The sequence below is a fragment of the Pipra filicauda genome, unplaced genomic scaffold (genome assembly GCF_003945595.2).
Source record: "Pipra filicauda isolate LSUMZ 115617 unplaced genomic scaffold, ASM394559v2 scaffold25_size4600443_pilon, whole genome shotgun sequence".
Lineage (NCBI taxonomy): Eukaryota > Metazoa > Chordata > Aves > Passeriformes > Pipridae > Pipra > Pipra filicauda.
This window is the reverse complement of record NW_024104376.1, coordinates 4,313,182-4,332,178: the sequence shown is the minus strand read 5'-3', so window position 1 is coordinate 4,332,178 and position 18,997 is coordinate 4,313,182. Positions and strand designations below refer to the sequence as shown.

General features: G+C 37.5%; 1 protein-coding gene across 5 annotated transcripts in view; it reads left to right on the top strand.

Moving 5' to 3' along the window:
* ASAP1 (ArfGAP with SH3 domain, ankyrin repeat and PH domain 1) overlaps nt 1-18,997 on the top strand; it is a 136,629-nt gene that overhangs the window by 102,876 nt on the left and 14,756 nt on the right. For 3 of the 5 annotated variants that reach the window (XM_039382159.1, XM_039382158.1, XM_039382160.1), the window contains 5 exons: nt 612-719; nt 2,058-2,280; nt 12,352-12,513; nt 15,383-15,449; nt 17,684-17,742. In XM_039382159.1, coding sequence (XP_039238093.1) covers nt 612-719; nt 2,058-2,280; nt 12,352-12,513; nt 15,383-15,449; nt 17,684-17,742 — 619 coding nt within the window. The remainder of the gene's footprint in view (nt 1-611; nt 720-2,057; nt 2,281-12,351; nt 12,514-15,382; nt 15,450-17,683; nt 17,743-18,997) is intronic. The other 2 variants (XM_039382162.1, XM_039382161.1) reach the window with 1 other exon arrangement.

Below are 18,997 nucleotides of genomic sequence, written 5' to 3'. Positions count from 1 at the left end.
AATAATGATGGAAAATCTAAGCCTTAGAAAGGAGAATTTATCTTCTCAGAATAACCATGAACTGCTCTTTTAGTTTTTTTGCTGATCATTGAAGTAATAGTTTTTAAATATGTTATTTGGGCTGGCAAAATAGAGGAATTTTATGCTTAAGACATGTTGGCCTCATCCAGGGAGAGAGAGGCAAAAATATTTAAATAAAGGTTAAATATCTTTTCTTTTGATTCGAGTACAAAGACTGTGATTTTAGAGGGGCAGTAATTGTATATAGTAGAATTTATAAATAGGTTTTGCCTTTTCTGTTTTTAAAGGAGGGCTCCAGATGCATTCTTCTTTTGTGCGTATACCTTGATGTCATCTATTCAAATGCTTGTCAAACATGGCAATTTCTGCCATTTCCAAAAAAATCTTTTCTTTTTGTCTTTCAGCTGTTTCTCTATACCACAAATAAATGAAGGATGTTTGTGTGAACGCCTTGAAATTGTGTGGGTTTTTTAATCTGGAAAAGTTATAAACCTCTAAATATTTCAGTTTTTTTCTTGCCATTACAAAGCTAAGTTTGTTAACACCAAAATAACAGCAAGCATTTTAGCAAGAATTTTTATTTCTTTCAGCTTTCTCAAGCCAAGGCAGGAAAGCTAAACCCACATGTTCATGTGGAGTATGAATGGAATCTTCGGCAGGATGAAATCGATGAAAGTGACGATGACTTAGATGACAAGGTAAGTGTCAATCACTGGGAGGGCTTTGCACACAAGCTCTCAACATTTCAGATCCGTGGTAGTAAGTGGAATTAGAGACCTACTTTAACCTTTTTTTTCTTATAGATATTTTTTTTTTGGGGGGGGGAATAGTTTTGAGGCCTGTATTAAAGACTGACAAGGTGCTGTTTGAATATACACTGTCAACCTGGTTGTTATGGACTTGAGTTTCAAAAGTTTTGCTTTGACAAGACATAGGGTATAATATAAATCAGTAAATCTAGATTACTTGTTGTCATTTTATCCTCTTCTGAATTCCAGACTGTTAAATTTTAGCTGGAAGAAATCCAAAGCTTACATATTTATTTTTTGCATAAATTAATTAAAAACCTAGTTGTTGAATAAATAACTCTATTTTTCACAAACTGTGCTGTGCTATATATTCCTGGTTTTAAAGACAGAAGTAATGGAAAGACAAAACTTGAGGGCATAGGATAATTGCCATCCTAGAATAAATGAAAACTGAGGCTCAGTGTCCTACTTAAGCAAGTCAGTTAATTACTGTGTGCTCTGTTTCTGTACTAAATGCCAATACACCTCTCTATTTTATATGAGCGCTGCAGAATGAAATGTGGACAACTTCTCATTTTCTGTGACACTTGAGACTGAAAGATTCAGGAACTGAAATAATTTACATGTCCTCAAGGACAGTAGAGAACAAAATGATCATCTGTGCAAGGAGCCTTGGGAGGATGAGTGATGCTGTGCTGCAGATAATAGCCTGAACCAGAGCTGCAGGGAAACAGATCGTGCTCCATATGCAGCCATTAACGTGCAGCAGGCAAAAATTGATGTGTGAAATTTCTTCAAAGAGCAATTATACACGTTTTAAAAAAGCTGTATCATGGAATATATTGCTAGTTCAGGCACCAAATACATCTGATCTGTCAGAACTGTTTGTCTATTTTTAATGGGAATCGGTGGGGTAATAAACTTGATACTTGAGGATAATCATCTGGTCTGAGTAAAGGGCTATATGTACTGAAAATTACTCTTGTATTCTAAAAACATTATTAGTCTGATATTGGTATATTATTAGTTTGTATCTCCTGCTTAAGATTAAATCTAGTTTTGTATACATGATGATTTTTTGATACTATAATCTTAATTTTCAGTTAGAAGAAAGCACCTTTCAGGTTGAATTGCTGAAAAAGGGAGGAACGGGGGCTTATTTGTCCAATGAAGAAAAAAATTAGGCTCGTGTTCACTAAAATATGTTCTAGTATATTATTTTCCAAAAATATTAACTATATTTAGTGTTTAGACAGCTGCATAATGTATTTGTTTTTCTATTCACAGCCCAGTCCTATAAAAAAGGAAAGATCTCCAAGACCCCAAAGTTTTTGTCACTCTTCAAGCATTTCTCCACAAGACAAACTGACTCACCCTTCATTTAGCACTCCCAGAGACAAGCAAAGACTCTCCTATGGAGCTTTTACCAACCAGATCTTTGCAAGCACAGACTCACCCACCTCTCCAACTGCCGATGCTCCTCCCCTTCCTCCTAGAAATGCTGGCAAAGGTAAGTCTGTCTCCAACCTACACTTGCAAGCAGTGATTTTTCCCAGAGTTATCCTTCCTTTAATCAGGTACATTGCAGTGTTTCAAGATGTGGCATGTTTTTCTTGTTGCATTGATGCTGTAATATGGTACAGTGGATGTTCTAAACTTAAAAAAGGGGGAGGGGATATTTAGTAATGGACTCATTTATAATCCTGCACATGAATGGGTGAAAAATAAACTAATATTCTACTAAATTAAAGTTGTTTCATTTTAAGAGACTTAGTCATGCAGCTCTAGTGGATCATGTTGGTTTGACCTAGATATCTGTAGTCTTCAAGTTTAGAAGATATATTTATGGAGCAAAACATGTTGCTGTATTATATTTTGTGCAGATCTACTTTTTAGGACAAAGAAGCCCCTTATCTTTTCCCCCTTTTTACATATTTAGTTTAGAAACAGACAAATTGTGTTTTTACAGTAGACTTGTTAGAGAAATCTTCAGTTGCAATCAAGGCTACAGTATAGTCTAATGCTTCAGCAGTTATCCCGATGCTCCCTTTTGTGAGCACTGTTGTATCTTTATATTTCATTTCTTGACTGGTAATTAACGTCATTTAAAAAAGATACAGAGATGGCCCCATCAAAATATGAAAAAATAAAAGGGACAGGACACAGTGTGTTGGCATCAGGTCTTTGTCTTCACATGGTTCACATGCTGTGCTTAAGCACCACTGTTCCACCATCAAACTTTACCATGTACTGGCAGCTTTCAAATGGATCCCTTGGTTCTCTTTTAAACAGGTTTGTTTCCCATTACAAGGCAAAGTGATTTTGCCAGGGTTTGCATTTTTCACATAAGGTTTTTTATATCAGTTTCACTGGGGACTCAGTTGTATTCCTTGTAACTTTACTATGTTGACCTCCTTGTTGGCATTTCAAGATTCTAACCTTTTCCTTCCTCTCCTCCATCCCTTTAACATGCTCTGTGTAACAGCCTGCTATGGATTGTCCATTGCAGACACAGTGTAATGGCTTAGATGTTCCTTCAGTCTGACCTAGGATAACTTCTTCTTGCTGTAAAGTTGCAAGACTTGGAAACTAATCATGAATCTCATTTCCTGAAGGTGATTAAGGTTCTTGTCTGGTGTCTGTCTGTAAATACTGCTTAGTATGTTGTCAGCTTTAGATGGATTATAACCAACATTACTTCTTTGTCATTATATAGTGAAGGTCTCATACATACTTACTCAGAAAATTGTCTTTTTCTCCAGGAAGGGGAGTACTGATGTGCACATTTCATTCTGAGTATGTATTCTAGTTTCAGAAAAGTTAGGCATTTTCCTAGGTGTTCCTGCAAGTTCCTGGGTGTTCCTAGACAAGCACTGAAGCTACTCAGAAAGAATCGAGGCATTGAGTTCTTCCATGTTTTCACGTCAAAGATTACACAAAAGAAATTCTTATTTCTAGTACAGCAAAATCATATATTATCACAAAATACAGAGAAGTATTGCCTTCTAATGTAACATTAACTGCTTCATCAGAGTGGAAAATGCCAGATTCACAGAGTATGTCTGAGAGAGGGGTTTAATAGAACTGCTGTTACAGTAAAGTCACTGTGCTTCTCTGTTACAAACATGCCAAAATTCTACAGTCTGTGAGTAATACTAAGTTTTTGGTTGGTATCCATTCAACAATACTGTAAAGTATTTAATCAGTTTTAGGGGTTTACATTAAATACATGCCTGTGTTACAGGAATAATTGAAGACTCAAAAGGATGGGGAACATGCATAGGAAAACTCATTAGTGTGGAAAGGTTACTCTAGATGCATCACTACGGATGCACTTATGCTTCATTATAAACTGTGCCTCACCTTGTTATCTCCCCCTTTCCAACTCCCAAATAGATCGTTTAAAGGAAAAGAAGCAGAGATTTTCTACTACCATAGACACTTGTGACACATCTGAATTTTGAAACAGTCAGATTTAATTTCGTTTCTGTAGGAAAAAAATAATCCTCTAGAATTTATCTGCTCTTTTGAGATTAGTAATAATAGATTATATCCTTTACATCACAGTTTAACAGACAAGCTTGCTTATCAAATATTTTTTGTTGTTGTAAAAGTTCATTTTAATATTTGAGTTAAGATTATATGAAAACAGTGTTACATTTTGCATTAAGTTCCCTAAATAGCAAGAGTAAGAAAAGCATTGAATCTGTAATTAAATTTAAACTTACCTTCTGTCCTAAATGTAATCTGATCTTTGTCCCTGTGCTGCTGTGAGGCCCTGACAGATACCATGGGACCCTGCTGGCACATGGAGTCTGTAGGGAATGGACAGCTGAGGTCTGTATTTTAGAAGGAGGCACAGAAGATTTTAAAGTTTCATGGTTTTTTATCCTTTGGGACATACATATAAAACTGTCTTTCCAGAACCTTTTCTATATTTAAAAAAAACCTCCTCCCTGTATCCCTCTGTTAACTGGCTTCATTGGCCAGTGGATAGAAAGGTTCCATGGTGTTCCTGAGGCGCCACAGGGGACAGGAAGCCATCCAGTGAACTCGTGTTGGGGAAAGAAGGTAAATTTAAAGCAATTTACATAAGGCACACCACTCTTGCTCGTGTTTTGCAGTGGACATGCTGGTTGAAAATAATTGTAATTGTTGGAAGAAGTGATATTGGGATGTTTTAAGTTTCTCCATACATCATTATAATGCATGTCCAGACTTTCCAGTTTTATAACTTTTCAAAATACTCCTAAAAATGCTGGAATGATCATATATTTTACTTTGAACTGTGTCATTTGTGGATACATCCTACTCTCTGCTATCTCTGCTACAGGTTTAGTTTATCCTAATAGAATGAAAAGCACAGAATAAGTGCAGTAGCTGCCCGAGCCAACCACTGTGTGCTTTTGCAATAGTTTATCTAAGCTTATTCAGATTCTACTTACTTGTGTTGTCAGTCAAGTCTTTAGTCTCTAACAGTCTGCAAATAATTTTTTTTACTGCTCTCTCCAGCTTGCACACTTACATTATGGCTCCCAACATCTAGCAGGTCATCTGCCTGTTGTTTTACAAAAAGCTTTCAAAAAAAAGAATCAATATTTAAGTAGTTGCATGACTCGCCACATTGCACAACTTTCATTGCAAATCCAATGGGAGGGTGATGTTGCTAACTAGTTATGGAGGAATATTAGGCAATCTAAGCCAGGTTTCCTTCATTTTAGCTGAAAGCTAATTGATTTTTTTTATGGTTCTACCTATTTCTCTCATACTGGAAAAATATGGAGGTCAGGGATCAATTCTGTGTCATGATGTTAAGTTTGGATGTTCAATACCTATGAGTTTTCATATTTTGCACTTTGTCTCAGCTCTAACATTAGGTACCTAGACCCGAAGGCTCTTCTTTTGTGGTTCCATTCCACTGCTACTGCAGACATTGTGATATTGTCTGCTCCTTCACTAGATCAGACTCAATTTCTAGCCAAATTACCTTATTTGAATTTAATAACTTAATAACTTCTAGAAGTTGTCTGACTGCATTGCTCACAGGATTAGGAATCTTCTTAAGTCCACTAAATTACCTTGTGCATGTACCAACATTGTTGTTTGGCTTTGGTGATTTTTCAGTCACTGGTGACCATATCAGGGCACTGCCTGGAGGGCAACCCTACAGGTCTTCATTTCTGGTTTCTTAGACTAAACAAACCAAGATTATTTCACCTTATCTGATCGAAGAGTATTTTCATTTTCCTATGATTTAAGTTATCCTTTCATCACATTAGCTCTTATCCATACCTTTGCTGTTTAAAATGGCTTTCTGAAATACAAGTGGCTGGAAGTGTCGGGACAGCAGTAAAATTTGCTCTTTCTACTGGAAATACCACATCAAAACATCCTTCTCATTTTTTTCATGATTGTATCATACTGTGGCATAGCAGGCATTACGCAGTCACTACTACCATTTTCAACTGAAGCCCTTAATTTATAGCACAAATGTAGCTAATCTCATTTCCATTACCTCAGCCTTTAAGGTCATCTGGTTTCTTCTGTTTCTTCTGAATGCTTTTAGGATTTATATACTTCTCTTAAGTATACTTAATGACTTAGTTTTTTAAATATTCTTATAAATGTGTTGCACATTTTGATTAAATAATACTAGTTATCCCACTCAAACTCTGTATTTTTTAATATCATAGTAGGAATGGAAGGCTGGCTGACCACTGTTGCTTTCATGGGCTGTTCTATTTCTGAATCAACACAAAATACAACATTCTTTAATGAATTTGTTGGTTTTTTTTTTAACAGGACATTTTTAGCATTAATTATAAAATGTAGTTCAAGTGCTAATGTTGCATCAATGTATATATTCTTACCTTTCATATTCACAGAATGATCACAATAATTTTTTTCTTTCATTATGGTCTTATTTTCAATACTGAAAACATATGATCTGAAGTAAGACAAACTGAAGAAGGTTTTTAGTAATATCTGTGCAAAAAGTCACTCATGGAAAATTTAAAAATTATAATAACACTTGTAAATAAAAATACTATTTTTAATATAAATTGCTTTCCTTTTCAGTGCCCGTTCTACCATTAACTGGAATTTTGGTTCTTCCCTCTGTCTCATTAAGTGGTAAAAAAAAATTACATAAGTAGGGGTTTTACACTCTAAACCCACCATTTCTTAATTGGATGGCAACAGCTTTGCATGGTTTCACAAGTACACAAATTAATCATTACTATACTAACTGCACAAACACTGAAGGGCAATGCACTATTAATTGCAGACCTTATCCAGTTATTCACCTTCATACAATAACTTTGGGATTATTTAATCTATTTACACATGAAAGCCTGATCCTTGTAACATGAAAAAGGGATAAAGTATAACAACAGTCAGTATTGAAAGCAATTGCTGAGGAAAAGAAAGCCCAGTAGAAGCAAAATTAAAAAAAAAAATTAGGTCAAAGTGGGTGTTTTTGTTGGTTTTGCTTGTGTTAGGAAAATATCCTTTATGAAATGTGAATACCTCAATTATGTGAGAAATCATGATTAAGATGTCTATGGAGGAGAAATGGATGGCTTCATTACTGCCTGGTTAAAAATCACAAAATATCTTTGATCTAGAAAAATAACTGCTCTAATTGCTTAAAGATATCTACCCTCGTCTCGTATCATTAAAAATGTCGTGTAACAATTGTTTTGAGATTTTGTTTTTACACACACACATATATACATATATGTGTATGTATATATATATATACATATATGTGTGTATATATATATATACACATATATGTGTGTGTATATATATATATACATATATGTGTGTGTATATATATATATACATATATGTGTGTGTATATATATATATATACATATATGTGTGTGTATATATATATATACATATATGTGTGTGTATATATATATATACATATATGTGTGTGTATATATATATATACATATATATACATATATGTGTGTGTATATATATATATATATACATATATGTGTGTGTATATATATATACATATATGTGTGTGTATATATATATATACATATATGTGTGTGTATATATATATATACATATATGTGTGTGTATATATATATATACACATATGTGTGTGTATATATATATATACATATATGTGTGTGTATATATATATATACATATATGTGTGTGTATATATATATATACATATATGTGTGTGTATATATATATATATATATATATATACACACACACACACATACAGTTGCTGAGGCAACAGCTCTGGGCATGTCCCACGCAGGCCCAGGAGTGTTTCCTTAACCAGGGAACCTCGGGGGAGTGGGAAAGCTGGAAGGAGCCCACAGCTTGCGCCACAGCAGCTGAGGGGACCTGAGCAGGGCGAGGAGCAAAGGTGGCCAAGCTCAGATGTGTATGAAGAAACTCCTGTGTAGCACCAGGAACAGTGCAAGTGAACAGGGCATGGTGCAGCACTTTGCATGGGAGTTTGCATGGAATGCCATGCAGGAAGGGACTGTAACTCTGCCAGCCTGGCCAGGGAGCAATGGTACCTGCCACTGAGTGATTAGTGCTCATTGGAAGAGATTTAACCTAGATTTAAAATGGATAAAACCAGGCACGCTAGAGACATTCCTGGGGGCAGCGCACCAGTGTTTGAGGGAGTGTGTTAGTGAGGTCCTTTGGTCTGCTGTCCCAGTGGAGGAGGGAAATGGAGAGCCATGTGGCAGCAAAGACACAAAGCACAGAAATACCTCGAAACAGTCACGTAGGAATTAGGGCTTCTTCCCCCAAAGAGGTGGTGGGATCAATATCCCAACTGAAGTGCACCTACCCCAATGCACTTGGCATGGACAACCAATAGGAGGAGCTGGAAGCTGTTATGCTGTGGGAAAATTATGACATGGCTGTCATCATGGAAACAGGCTGGGATGAGTCACACAACTGGAGTGCTGCAGTGGTTGGCTATAAACTCTTCAGAAGGGAGAGGCAAGGAAGGAGAGGCAGTGGGGTAGCCCTGTAGGTTAGAGAGTGTTTTGAGTGTCTGAGCTGAGTGATGGTGACAGTAGAGTCAAATGTTTATAGGTAAGAATCAAGGGGGAGGTCAGCAGGCAGATATCCTTGGTGACCACCCAACCAAGATGAAGAAGCAGATGAGATATTCTACAAGCAGCTGGGAGAAGTCTCACAATCGCTGGCCCTTGTTCTCATAGGGGAATTCAGCTTACCAGATGTCTCTCTAGGATGTTCCTGGAGTGTGTGGAAGTGAACTTCCTGGCACAGCTGGTGGTGGAACCTGCTAGGGAATGCACCCACTGGACCTGCTGTCTGTTAACAGAGAAGGACTCATGGGTGATGGTGACCATGTTGGGCACAGGGATCACGAATTCTTGGAAAAGTAAGGAGGAGGATCAGCAGAACTGCCACCTTGGACCTCCAGGGGAGAGACTCTGACCTCTTTAGGAGCCTTGTAGACAGAGTCCCCTGGGAAATAGTCCTGAAGGGCAAAGAAATCCAGGAAGGCTGGATATTCCTCAGGAACAAAACCTCAGAGGTGTAGGAGCAGAGACACAGTTTAGTGGTGGACCTGGCAATGTCCAACTTGATGATCTTAAAGGTCTTTTCCAACCTGAGTGAGTCTATGATACCTTGTATTTCATAACAATTTTACAGACAGTTCATACATCATCAGATCTTTGTGTTATTTCACCAGCTGTTTCCATAAACTGATTTAGATTCAAGAACTTTTCCCATGTTTTCTTTATTCAAGGCATGAAATGACTTTATACCTCTTTCTGAAAAGATGTTTTGAAGTTTTCCTTTATTTTTTGTCTATTTGATAGTAAGTTATTTTGTATTTTAACCATGTAATCATTAATGTATGACTTCTATATTCATACTTATTCCTTCTGTGAGTCTAATATAGGAACAAATGCTAGGAGTCTGAAAGGATGCACAATTTTTAATACTTTAACACCTTTTCCCTGTGACTTTTGTATGCCACGTGAACTTTTGAAAGTTATGAAGTGATGTTTTTCAACTCATCTGTGATGTCTGGATATATACAAGTCAGGTGAAATATGCCCATGTAACATAATTTTAAGGTTTTTTTTTAATTCTACTAAATTTTATTTTTGTAGATAAGGTTTTTTCATTTTATTAGCAACTAGAAATACAACTTCTACTTCATGCCTGAAGTTTTATTTTTGCAGTAAGTGCTCAGTACTATTTCAGTGCATTTCCTGGCCTCTTTTCCCTTTAAGCCCGGTGTGGGTGACCCGTGACCGTGTCGGTGCAGTGCGGGCAGGCGGGCGCCAGGGGGCGGTCGGACATTCCCACTTGGAGGCATTTTGGCTGCGTGAAACTCTCCAGTGCCGCGTGTCAGGGCAGGAGACAAACACTGCTCTGATGTGCCCTGTCCGTTCTCGACATGCTTTAAGAATAATGTCGCTGTTAACAGTCGATATTGACTATTGCTTTTCCCCTCGTCATTCCTAGATACGCTCTGAGCTATGTAATGGTTTATAGAACAACTTTTGGTTCGTATTTCTTTAAGAGAAGAAGGAATTGATAACTTGCAGAAGTCTAAGGGATCATCAGTCAAAATGTAACATGAGAAATGTTGGTTTTGCTTTCAGAAACATCTCAATGCACAGTTTAAATTATCTTGCTTCCTTAAGCTCGAGGAAGAAATTAAAATGAGAAAGGATAAGGATGCAAACTGGGGAACAATCATTAAATTGCACTGGCATTTGACTTCTTGTCAGTTAATGGTTTTGTGAACTTGAAAGTAAATTGAGAAGAACAATCGCAAAATATATAATTTGATTTACCGAAGTAACCAATTAATTAAGCCAGGCCCAAAATACCTGCTGGGCTTGTGCTTGAGATATTCTCCTGCACAGCAGAAGGCCTTCCAGGCTTGAATCTGGAAGAGAGTAGATTGAATTATTAACTCATTATGGGAAGTTCTATTAATTTTTTCTTTGCAGATTAGAAGAAAGAGGGAGGTCACCCACTGAAAATATCTGGCAAACAGACCCATGCTTATGTGATCATTGAAGTTACTTTTGTCAGTGTTTAATGCTTCATCTAAGGAATTTTAACAAATATTATTCTTCACAGATTTTAATACTTTTATGATATATAATAATTTTGGAAGGAGTGCAAGCTTTGATAATTTTCAGTTTACCTATAGTCAACTGTCACAAATAGTTTTAAAGAGGCAGCTCTCCTCCTGTGCACAGGGTAGGGTATATGTCAAGTAACTGAATGAAGATTTTTGTCTCAAATACTGTTCAAATAAATTAGATTTTCAAAAATAGGCTATTTGGTTCTACAGTGCTACAAAATCTGTGACAATAGAGTTGAAGTTTCAGGTATAAATAGACTTTGCTTTTAAATTTTTATGTTGATTTTCTGCCTTTATCCAGACTGTGATGTCAAAGCTCCCTGATGTGCAAAACTTATTGCAAGGTCATGTCTGCAATAGTGTTAGTTGTTGGTTAGATTAAAAGAGTTAAAAAAAAGGCAAAACAAAACAGCCCCCTAGCAGGAAAAAGAAAACAAGCCCAACAACAAAACCCTTAGAGCTGTTCTAACCTAATGTAGAACTAGTTTAGATAAGTGTTACAAGTAATTTCTTTGGGCAGTAATGGCAGCTGACTTGAGCATTGTCCCCTCACTGTTTTGTGCCCTGCTCTGCCTGATTCCTTGAGCTTCTTATTAGAGACATTTTTGAAGGTCAATGGTGAAGCTGATTAGGGAAAACTCTTGTCTTTCCTCTGGGTTATTTTGTCTTTCAATCTGTATCTGTTCCCATATCCTGTGAAACAAGCGTTGTGTTGAATAATATTTGTGCCAACATTAATGCAAGGGGAAATAAAAGTGTTTAAGGGTAGGAGTGACTGCATAAGCTCTTATAAGTGCTGCTACCATTAAATATCTCATCTCAGTCTCAGAAAGGACTTCTCTGATGTTTAATTTATACCGTGTACAGCAATTTGCATTGCTCTTAGAATGCATAATTTGATTTATTTAAGCCACAGAAAAAAAGGAAAATAATTACAGAAAAGCTTCTCGAGCTTACAATCATATTTGAAAGTGCAAGGAAAATTTGTAGATAGATTTCTATTTCCTTCCTTCCCCCCAGTTTATTAGCAGAGTTTGTATGGGATGCTCTGGAAGAGAAAAAACTCACATAGTAGAATATCTAGAAAGCTGTTTTGTTCTGGTATAAATTAAAAGGAATTTTAATCCCATGTGCTAAATATTACTTAATTTTCAGGGCTTTTTTTTTTAAACAATGCCTAAAATTAGAAATCCTGGTATGATTCTGTATTTCTTAAACATAAGTACACGTGTCATTCTATTGTCAAGTTCCTTATATTCCCATAGCTGAGATGGTCAAAAATGTGGTGAACATGTCGTTTAATCTAAACAGTGTTTTGGCATGGCTTGTCTTTTTATTTTAGTCTTTTGCTGCACTTCGCTGTGGGTCTGACTGTGAATTTTTCAGTGCTGCTTTGACGTTTATGCACATGTATTTGTAAGAAGGTTGTTTGTTATTTTGCAGGCCCACCTTCAACCCTCCCTCTAAGCACTCAAACCTCTAGTGGCAGCTCCACTCTTTCCAAGAAGAGACCACCTCCCCCACCCCCAGGACACAAAAGAACCCTCTCTGACCCACCAAGCCCACTACCTCATGGACCCCAGAATAAGGGCCCAATTCCTTGGGGTGAGTTTTGAAATGCAAAACAAAAGGGCAAGGGAAAACCTTTATGATGGATGATATATGATCTTTGGTTTCTTTTTACCTGGTGCTTGCTTTCCAATGATTTCAGCTTGATGTAACGTCAGCTCAGATAAATCGAGAGTTCTGTCCTCTGTCACTCTGGCTCCCAGGCTGCTGCAGCCAAGTCTCACTTGAGAAAGCTGAAAATATTCCACGCTCCCCTGGGGCCCAATCCAACCTCCTCCACTGCTTCCCTCTCTCTGCCTTAGCTGCCCAGGCTGCCCTCACCCTGGCCCCCTCAGCTGCTGCTCTGCTCTGCCTCTGCCTCCTCACCCCTGATGCTGCTCTGACGAGCTCATTAATCCAGGTAGATTTGGGACAGACGGACCTCAATGAGTCTGTGCAGGTCTCACAACTGCCAGAGGGCTTTGTGCCACATCTCTCCCATGAAATGTTCACACCTCACTGGTGGGAATGTGTTGTCTTGATATGTATTTGGCTTTTGTGATGTTGTCTGTACCTACACAGAAACTGATAGGTTTGCAGCCTTCTATCTGCAGAAGTTACACAGAAACAGCACTTTAAAAATAATTTTTTATAGCAGGATACCTTTCTGACAGATGCTTTTTAGACACTATTTTCCAGACTGCTCAGATTCTTCCTCTTTTCAATAAACATTGCTCTATGCAGTCAGCTTCTTTCTGTAGCTATAAATCTCAGGCCCATGTAATTTTCTATAATTTTAGTTTTTGTGGCAGGATTTTCATGAATCTGTAAATTTTCAAGCTGGAATCCAATGCTTGCATAAGGGCGTCATCCATACACTACTTATATCTTAGGAGTATCCTCTCTCTGTTCTAGTATAAACACACAATTACTAGCCTAAAAATAAAAATGCTAAGCTAAAACCACCATTTTTACAGCAAATTGAGTTAAATGTGGTCAATCATGGAGTATTCATGTGTGATTGAATCTAGGATTCAATACGGAGAAAAGTACAGAGTCCAAGGAAAAGCAAAGATTTTTTTCTCAAGGAATACAAATAATGTCAATCTTTTCAGTTCCCTACTTCTTAGAGGCCTGGGATATGGAAAAAAAATGTGTCCTGTGTTCTGAAGTCCAATAGTCCTGTACTATTTCAGAGGTAGTAAAGATATTTTGAAGGGCTTGGACTCTAAAAATGTAAAAAATCCCAAATATTTAAGACCGAAACAGGACCTAAAGTACCATGTACTAGAATACTATAGAATGTAATGCTATTAGAATGAAGGTATGGTAGGATAAGATGCTAAGCCAGTGCCAACTTTTCTTTAAAATCTTTAGACAACAGATAAAGGAAAAGGAAACTATGGGAAAGGTGCGGGTGTGCAGTTGAAGATGAAGAAGCTTGTAGCAGTAGATGACCTTGTCAGAGCAGGGCTGGAGAAGAACATGGCTCTTTCTGTCTCTTTGCTGCTCTTCAGTGCAGGCTAAACTTCAGTGGATGGAAGGGAGACCTCTTCTCCCCATGTTTCTTATCTGAGATCTGTACAAAAGGACTTTTTTGAAAGTCCTTTTCAATTTTTAACCAAGTATTAAATTTTACGTTTATAAAAGAGGGAGTTTCTTGTATCTGCCTTCATGTTTTTGGCTTAAGAATATTGTCAGATGTTCACTGCTTTTCCTTTCAGAAGCTTTTTTCTGTGTCGTTATATTTTTTGCTATGTTGAATTTCAGCATGTTTTCTAATCTGTGCATTAATTGAAGTTTCAAGCAGAGCAATCCTTAGCTTATGTCTAAGCAAACTGAGTTACTATTCAAAGATGTTCTAAAAATGTCATGTAGATTATTTTGGATTTCCATAGCAACCATGAGATATTTTTCCTTGCTTTATCCATAGGATCTACATGTGACGGGTTTGCTGTTTGTTTTACCTTTGTTGCTTTTTTCCCCACTTTTAAATACAAACATATTTTTAGCAAGGCTCAGCATGAGCCTTTTCTGCTGTTTCATTTAGACTTCAATGCACTAAGAATGGTATTTAGGCAAACGTGTCATTCTTTTGTATGAGAGGCATTTTGTGTTCTTGGCTCATTAAATGTCACTTTGCATCTATTTCAATGACAAAATTTACTAATGGTTGTTGAAGTTGGTTCTAAGATTGCTGAGACATGCTGTAATAGGAGAGGCAAGGGGGAATGGCAAAGGCACTAAACCAAAGGAGTTAATATCATTATAACTTGCAATGGTGATGGCTAGTGGAAGAGAAGCCTTCTGCTGAAGGAGTCCAGAGCACTTGGGTTTGGATTTTGCTGCCTTTTCACAGAATTCGGTATACCCAGGATCTTTTCCTTACCAGTGGTCATTGTGCAGGTAATGGGAACATACAGACTTAGTCATTAAATCTGTAAAGGCTGTTCTTCACACAGGATAAAATACCAATCCTTAGAAATTTAATGTTTTGTGAATAAAATCAAATTCATGGTGGTTTTAAAAAGACATGCCTCATAGCAAAAAATGTAAACATCTGTGATAAATTTGTCTGATACTGGCCTGCACTATCTCCTTCTATTCAAGGAAAATTGAAACACTATTTCAAAACAAATGCCCTACAGCAATGTCATTCACTCTTCCCTTGCCAGAAGATGTGAACTACCAGTGGCTTGTTTTAAAATGTGTTACATGAAAGGTCACGTTGTATTATTATGGTCCCTGCTGCTTTTTCAGCTACAAAGTTATTAATGAAGAACGAAGTTTTACATGATCTTTCAGACATCTTGAATAGAAGAGACTTGGAGGAATATGTGTTTTTCTTTAAGTTGCACCATCTGTTGATTATATTTCAGTTATCCTAATTATTTAGGTTTTTTAATGGTCCTTTTTTTCACCTCAGGTAATGATTTGGGCCCACCTTCAACTAAGGCTGCAAACAAGTTTGAGGGGATGTCTCAGCAATCAAGGTAAAGTCTCCACATATGAAGGCAAAGATGAAAATTTAAGTAAACATAACTAATTTGTAAATTAGAGGGGGGAAAAAAGCCTTTCAGAGGACATAAAATCCTAGCTGTGTTTCTTCATTAGTTTTCTGCGTGCCTTAGTAGCATACAAATACTGTGGCTTCATTGAGCCTCCTACGCTTTGTTCCTTGCTGTCCATACACAATCCATCCTTTGAGCGGGATGGACAGAACGACTTGTACCCGAATCTCTCTGCCGCTCCTACAGCAGTGCTCTCTGAGCTGGGGAATGCTGCCTCAGACTGCAGTCCAGCAGCACAAAAGTTTTATTTTCGTGTCTTCTGGCATTTCATTTTGTCTGTTTCAGTGTGAGGTCTCATGCCCGTAGCTGCAGTAGTGTCACTCTGGGTACAAGGTGGCATCATCTGTAAGAGAGAGAATTCATCTCAGTCTTCCAGCTTAACTGTTTTCCAGCCTGTCAAGCTTATGTGCTGCCACACAGTCTGCAATAACACAAACTGCTTTTAGCTCGTAGTTCATCAGGTCTGTCCATTACAAGTGTCTTTTTCAATAGCTGGAGAAGTAAGGACAGCCATACATTCCTGTCACTTAGTGTTTGCTACTCCTCTGTCTGCACTGTGATTCCAAAGTCCTGCGGTTCAGAGCGCGGTGATTCTGACAAACACCTGCCTCAGGCACACGACCTTGCATGACCACAAGTGTGTGGGATCAGGCCGTGACTGGAGAGAGATGTGTAACGTCAAACAGGTCACAGCAGAAGATGTGCAGGTAGAATTCCTGGACACCCCCCAGTCTGTGATCTGCCTTGTCAGGACAGGCAGAGGAGCTGTTATTGGCAGCACAGCTGACTTGCCACATTTGCTGAATCCATCCAGGTGGCACTGGCCATTCAGGGAAAAAGTGGTGATGCTCCATAGCACAAAGACCTGGGCCTGTGCTCAACACTTGCCAGACAAGGGTAAAAGTGTGTGGTATTTGTACTCCATGGCGTTAGATAAAGGCCAAGGTAGGAGCTGGACTTTGATCATCTTTGTGGGTCCCTTCCAACCCAGGATATTCTGTGAATCTATGGTATATTGAATCAAGAGTGAGCTTGGCTGTTCTTTCAGTTTCATGTCATGGTATATTTTTGCCATTTAAAAAACAGGTAGGAAATTAAAAGTGTTTCATCGTGCTCATTTTGAAATGTTGGCTGCAGAGACAAATAATACCAGAATCAAGGCTCGTGGTGCAGAAGACTCTCTGCTCTGTTGAACATACTCTGGCAACTTTCTCAGACATTTTTCTTTCCACTTGTTTTTTTGAGTCATTATTTTAAGTTAATACTGATTTTTATTTATTGTTTGATTTTTATGCCTTAAATCAACTTACTTTCTTTTCTTCCACAGTTCTTTTCTATAAAAGTGACCTATGTGTGGTTTTAAAGGAAAAAATTTGGTGGAATTTGTTGAAACTTGTTGCGCTCACATACCATGTTTGCAAATTTGAGCCTGATGTTAATTCTGGGGAAAAAATGTGCTACAACAAAAAGCATAGATGGAAAACTTTGACAATATGCAACTATCTTAAATTTTTATGCTATTAATGTAATTAACTAATTAATTAAATTACTTGCAACTGTCCTGCTTGTCTCGTTGCTCACCACTCCAAGTAGCTAACTCAGGTGCAACACGGGTTGACAGAGTAAAGCGTGTTGTTTTACCACAGTCATCAGTATTTCCTTGGAGTATCACAGACTTTGTTTCCTACTGCAGCAGTAGCAGTGTGTGTGTAAATCAGTGGGCTACAAGGCATAGGCTCAGTCCTGGCAAACTTCAAACCACTGACATAAGGGACAGATTATATTTTGAATGCTTCAGTATAATTATTTTAAAGTTCAGGATCTGCCCATGGAGCTGCTCTTTCAGCTTCACCTGTTTTCAGAATACATTTTGCACATACCATAGTTTGTAGAATATATCTGCCCTATGGCATTGAAGCTCTGTGGGGTTTGTATGCCTTTTTCTCGGAAAAAAAAACAAGCAGTTAATTCTTAACAGTGCTTTGTGTTTTGGGATTGATCCACAGACAAGATGATTATATGAAAGAAGCAAAATAGATGTGGATTTTGGTTGTTTGGTTTGGGTTTTTTAATTATGGATGTGTAGAGGGGAAAATGAGAAATAAATATATTTTATAACAGTTGTAAGCACTAATAATTCACATCTGTTGATTTAGCACTGGGACTGCAAAGACTGCACTTGGCCCTAGAGTTCTTCCCAAACTACCTCAGAAAGGTAAGAGTTCTCTTTGTGGCTATTCTTACACTGATTATCTTTTAAATGTGGGTGAGAGTAGATATTTCTTTTAAATATATGGTCTTTTCAGCAAAAGTTTTATTTCTAAAATGCTGCAAAACATGAAAACTTTAGAAAACTAAAAGGATTTTGGAAGGTCGGGAAGGTTTTTATTAAACTGAAAAAAGTAGTTAGACCTATTGAGGAAAGAAAAAAAATCATTAACTAATTGAAACCGGAAGAGACATCAGGAGGCCTTGTGGTCCAGTCCACAACTCAGAGCAGGGCCAAATTTTTGCCATGAGAGCTGGTTGCTCAAGGCCCTGTCCAGTCACATCTTGAGTATCTCCATGGATAACCTCTCTGGGCTTCCATTTCTATCTTTGACTGCTCTTGTTGGTAAAGTCTTTTTTCTTCCTAATATCTCTAAGTCCGATTTCTTGATACCCTTGGAGCAACCTGTATCCATGCCATGTTCTGGCCATCAGGGTTGTTTTCCCAATAACTACTTTGGAAAGAACCAGGTACTGTTACATGCTCATTTATATATCCGTGACAAGCTTGCCGAGACCGTCATTCCAGGGAATACCTTCTGGCCTTTTCTTTTAGAAATGTTTTTTTGTAGCCTCTCTTTACACTCATACAGCAAGTTTATTTAGGGTTTTCTTGAGTTATTGCAGCAGTTGACTACAAAGTTGAAAGTAGACTACTTTGTAGCTCTGTCTGATACAGAATCTGTCAAATATATGTTACATCTGTATGAGTGGATGATCACCTGAAGATCAGGAAATGCTACTTGTCCAGACTTCTGAAGCTAGATGTCTGAAATTCAGAGTGCAAATCATTTTAACAGAAAATGCAAATGTGAAATTTCAACTTAAATTACAATTATTATGACATGGTATCATCTTTTGAGGGAGACACCAATGACATGCTAAGGTGGCATTGCAAAGGAAGTCAGCACTTCCTTGATTGAAATTATATAGGTGAGAATTTAAGATGGGCCAACTCAAAGCACTATCAGGGCTACCATCAGGGTTTTTCATGTAATTTACTTACATCTCAAACCTGTGGGAATGATCAGTGCATGTACATTCACTACTACATAAGTCTAAGAGACAGAGCCGTATACAGGTATCAACACAGACGTTTTTAAAATGAGGCATCTGATAGTAACTATACAATTTCTTGGAAATTATGCAAAATTTTCTTTTTTTTCCTGCTTTTTTTTTTTTCTTGTTTTTCTTCTTTTTTT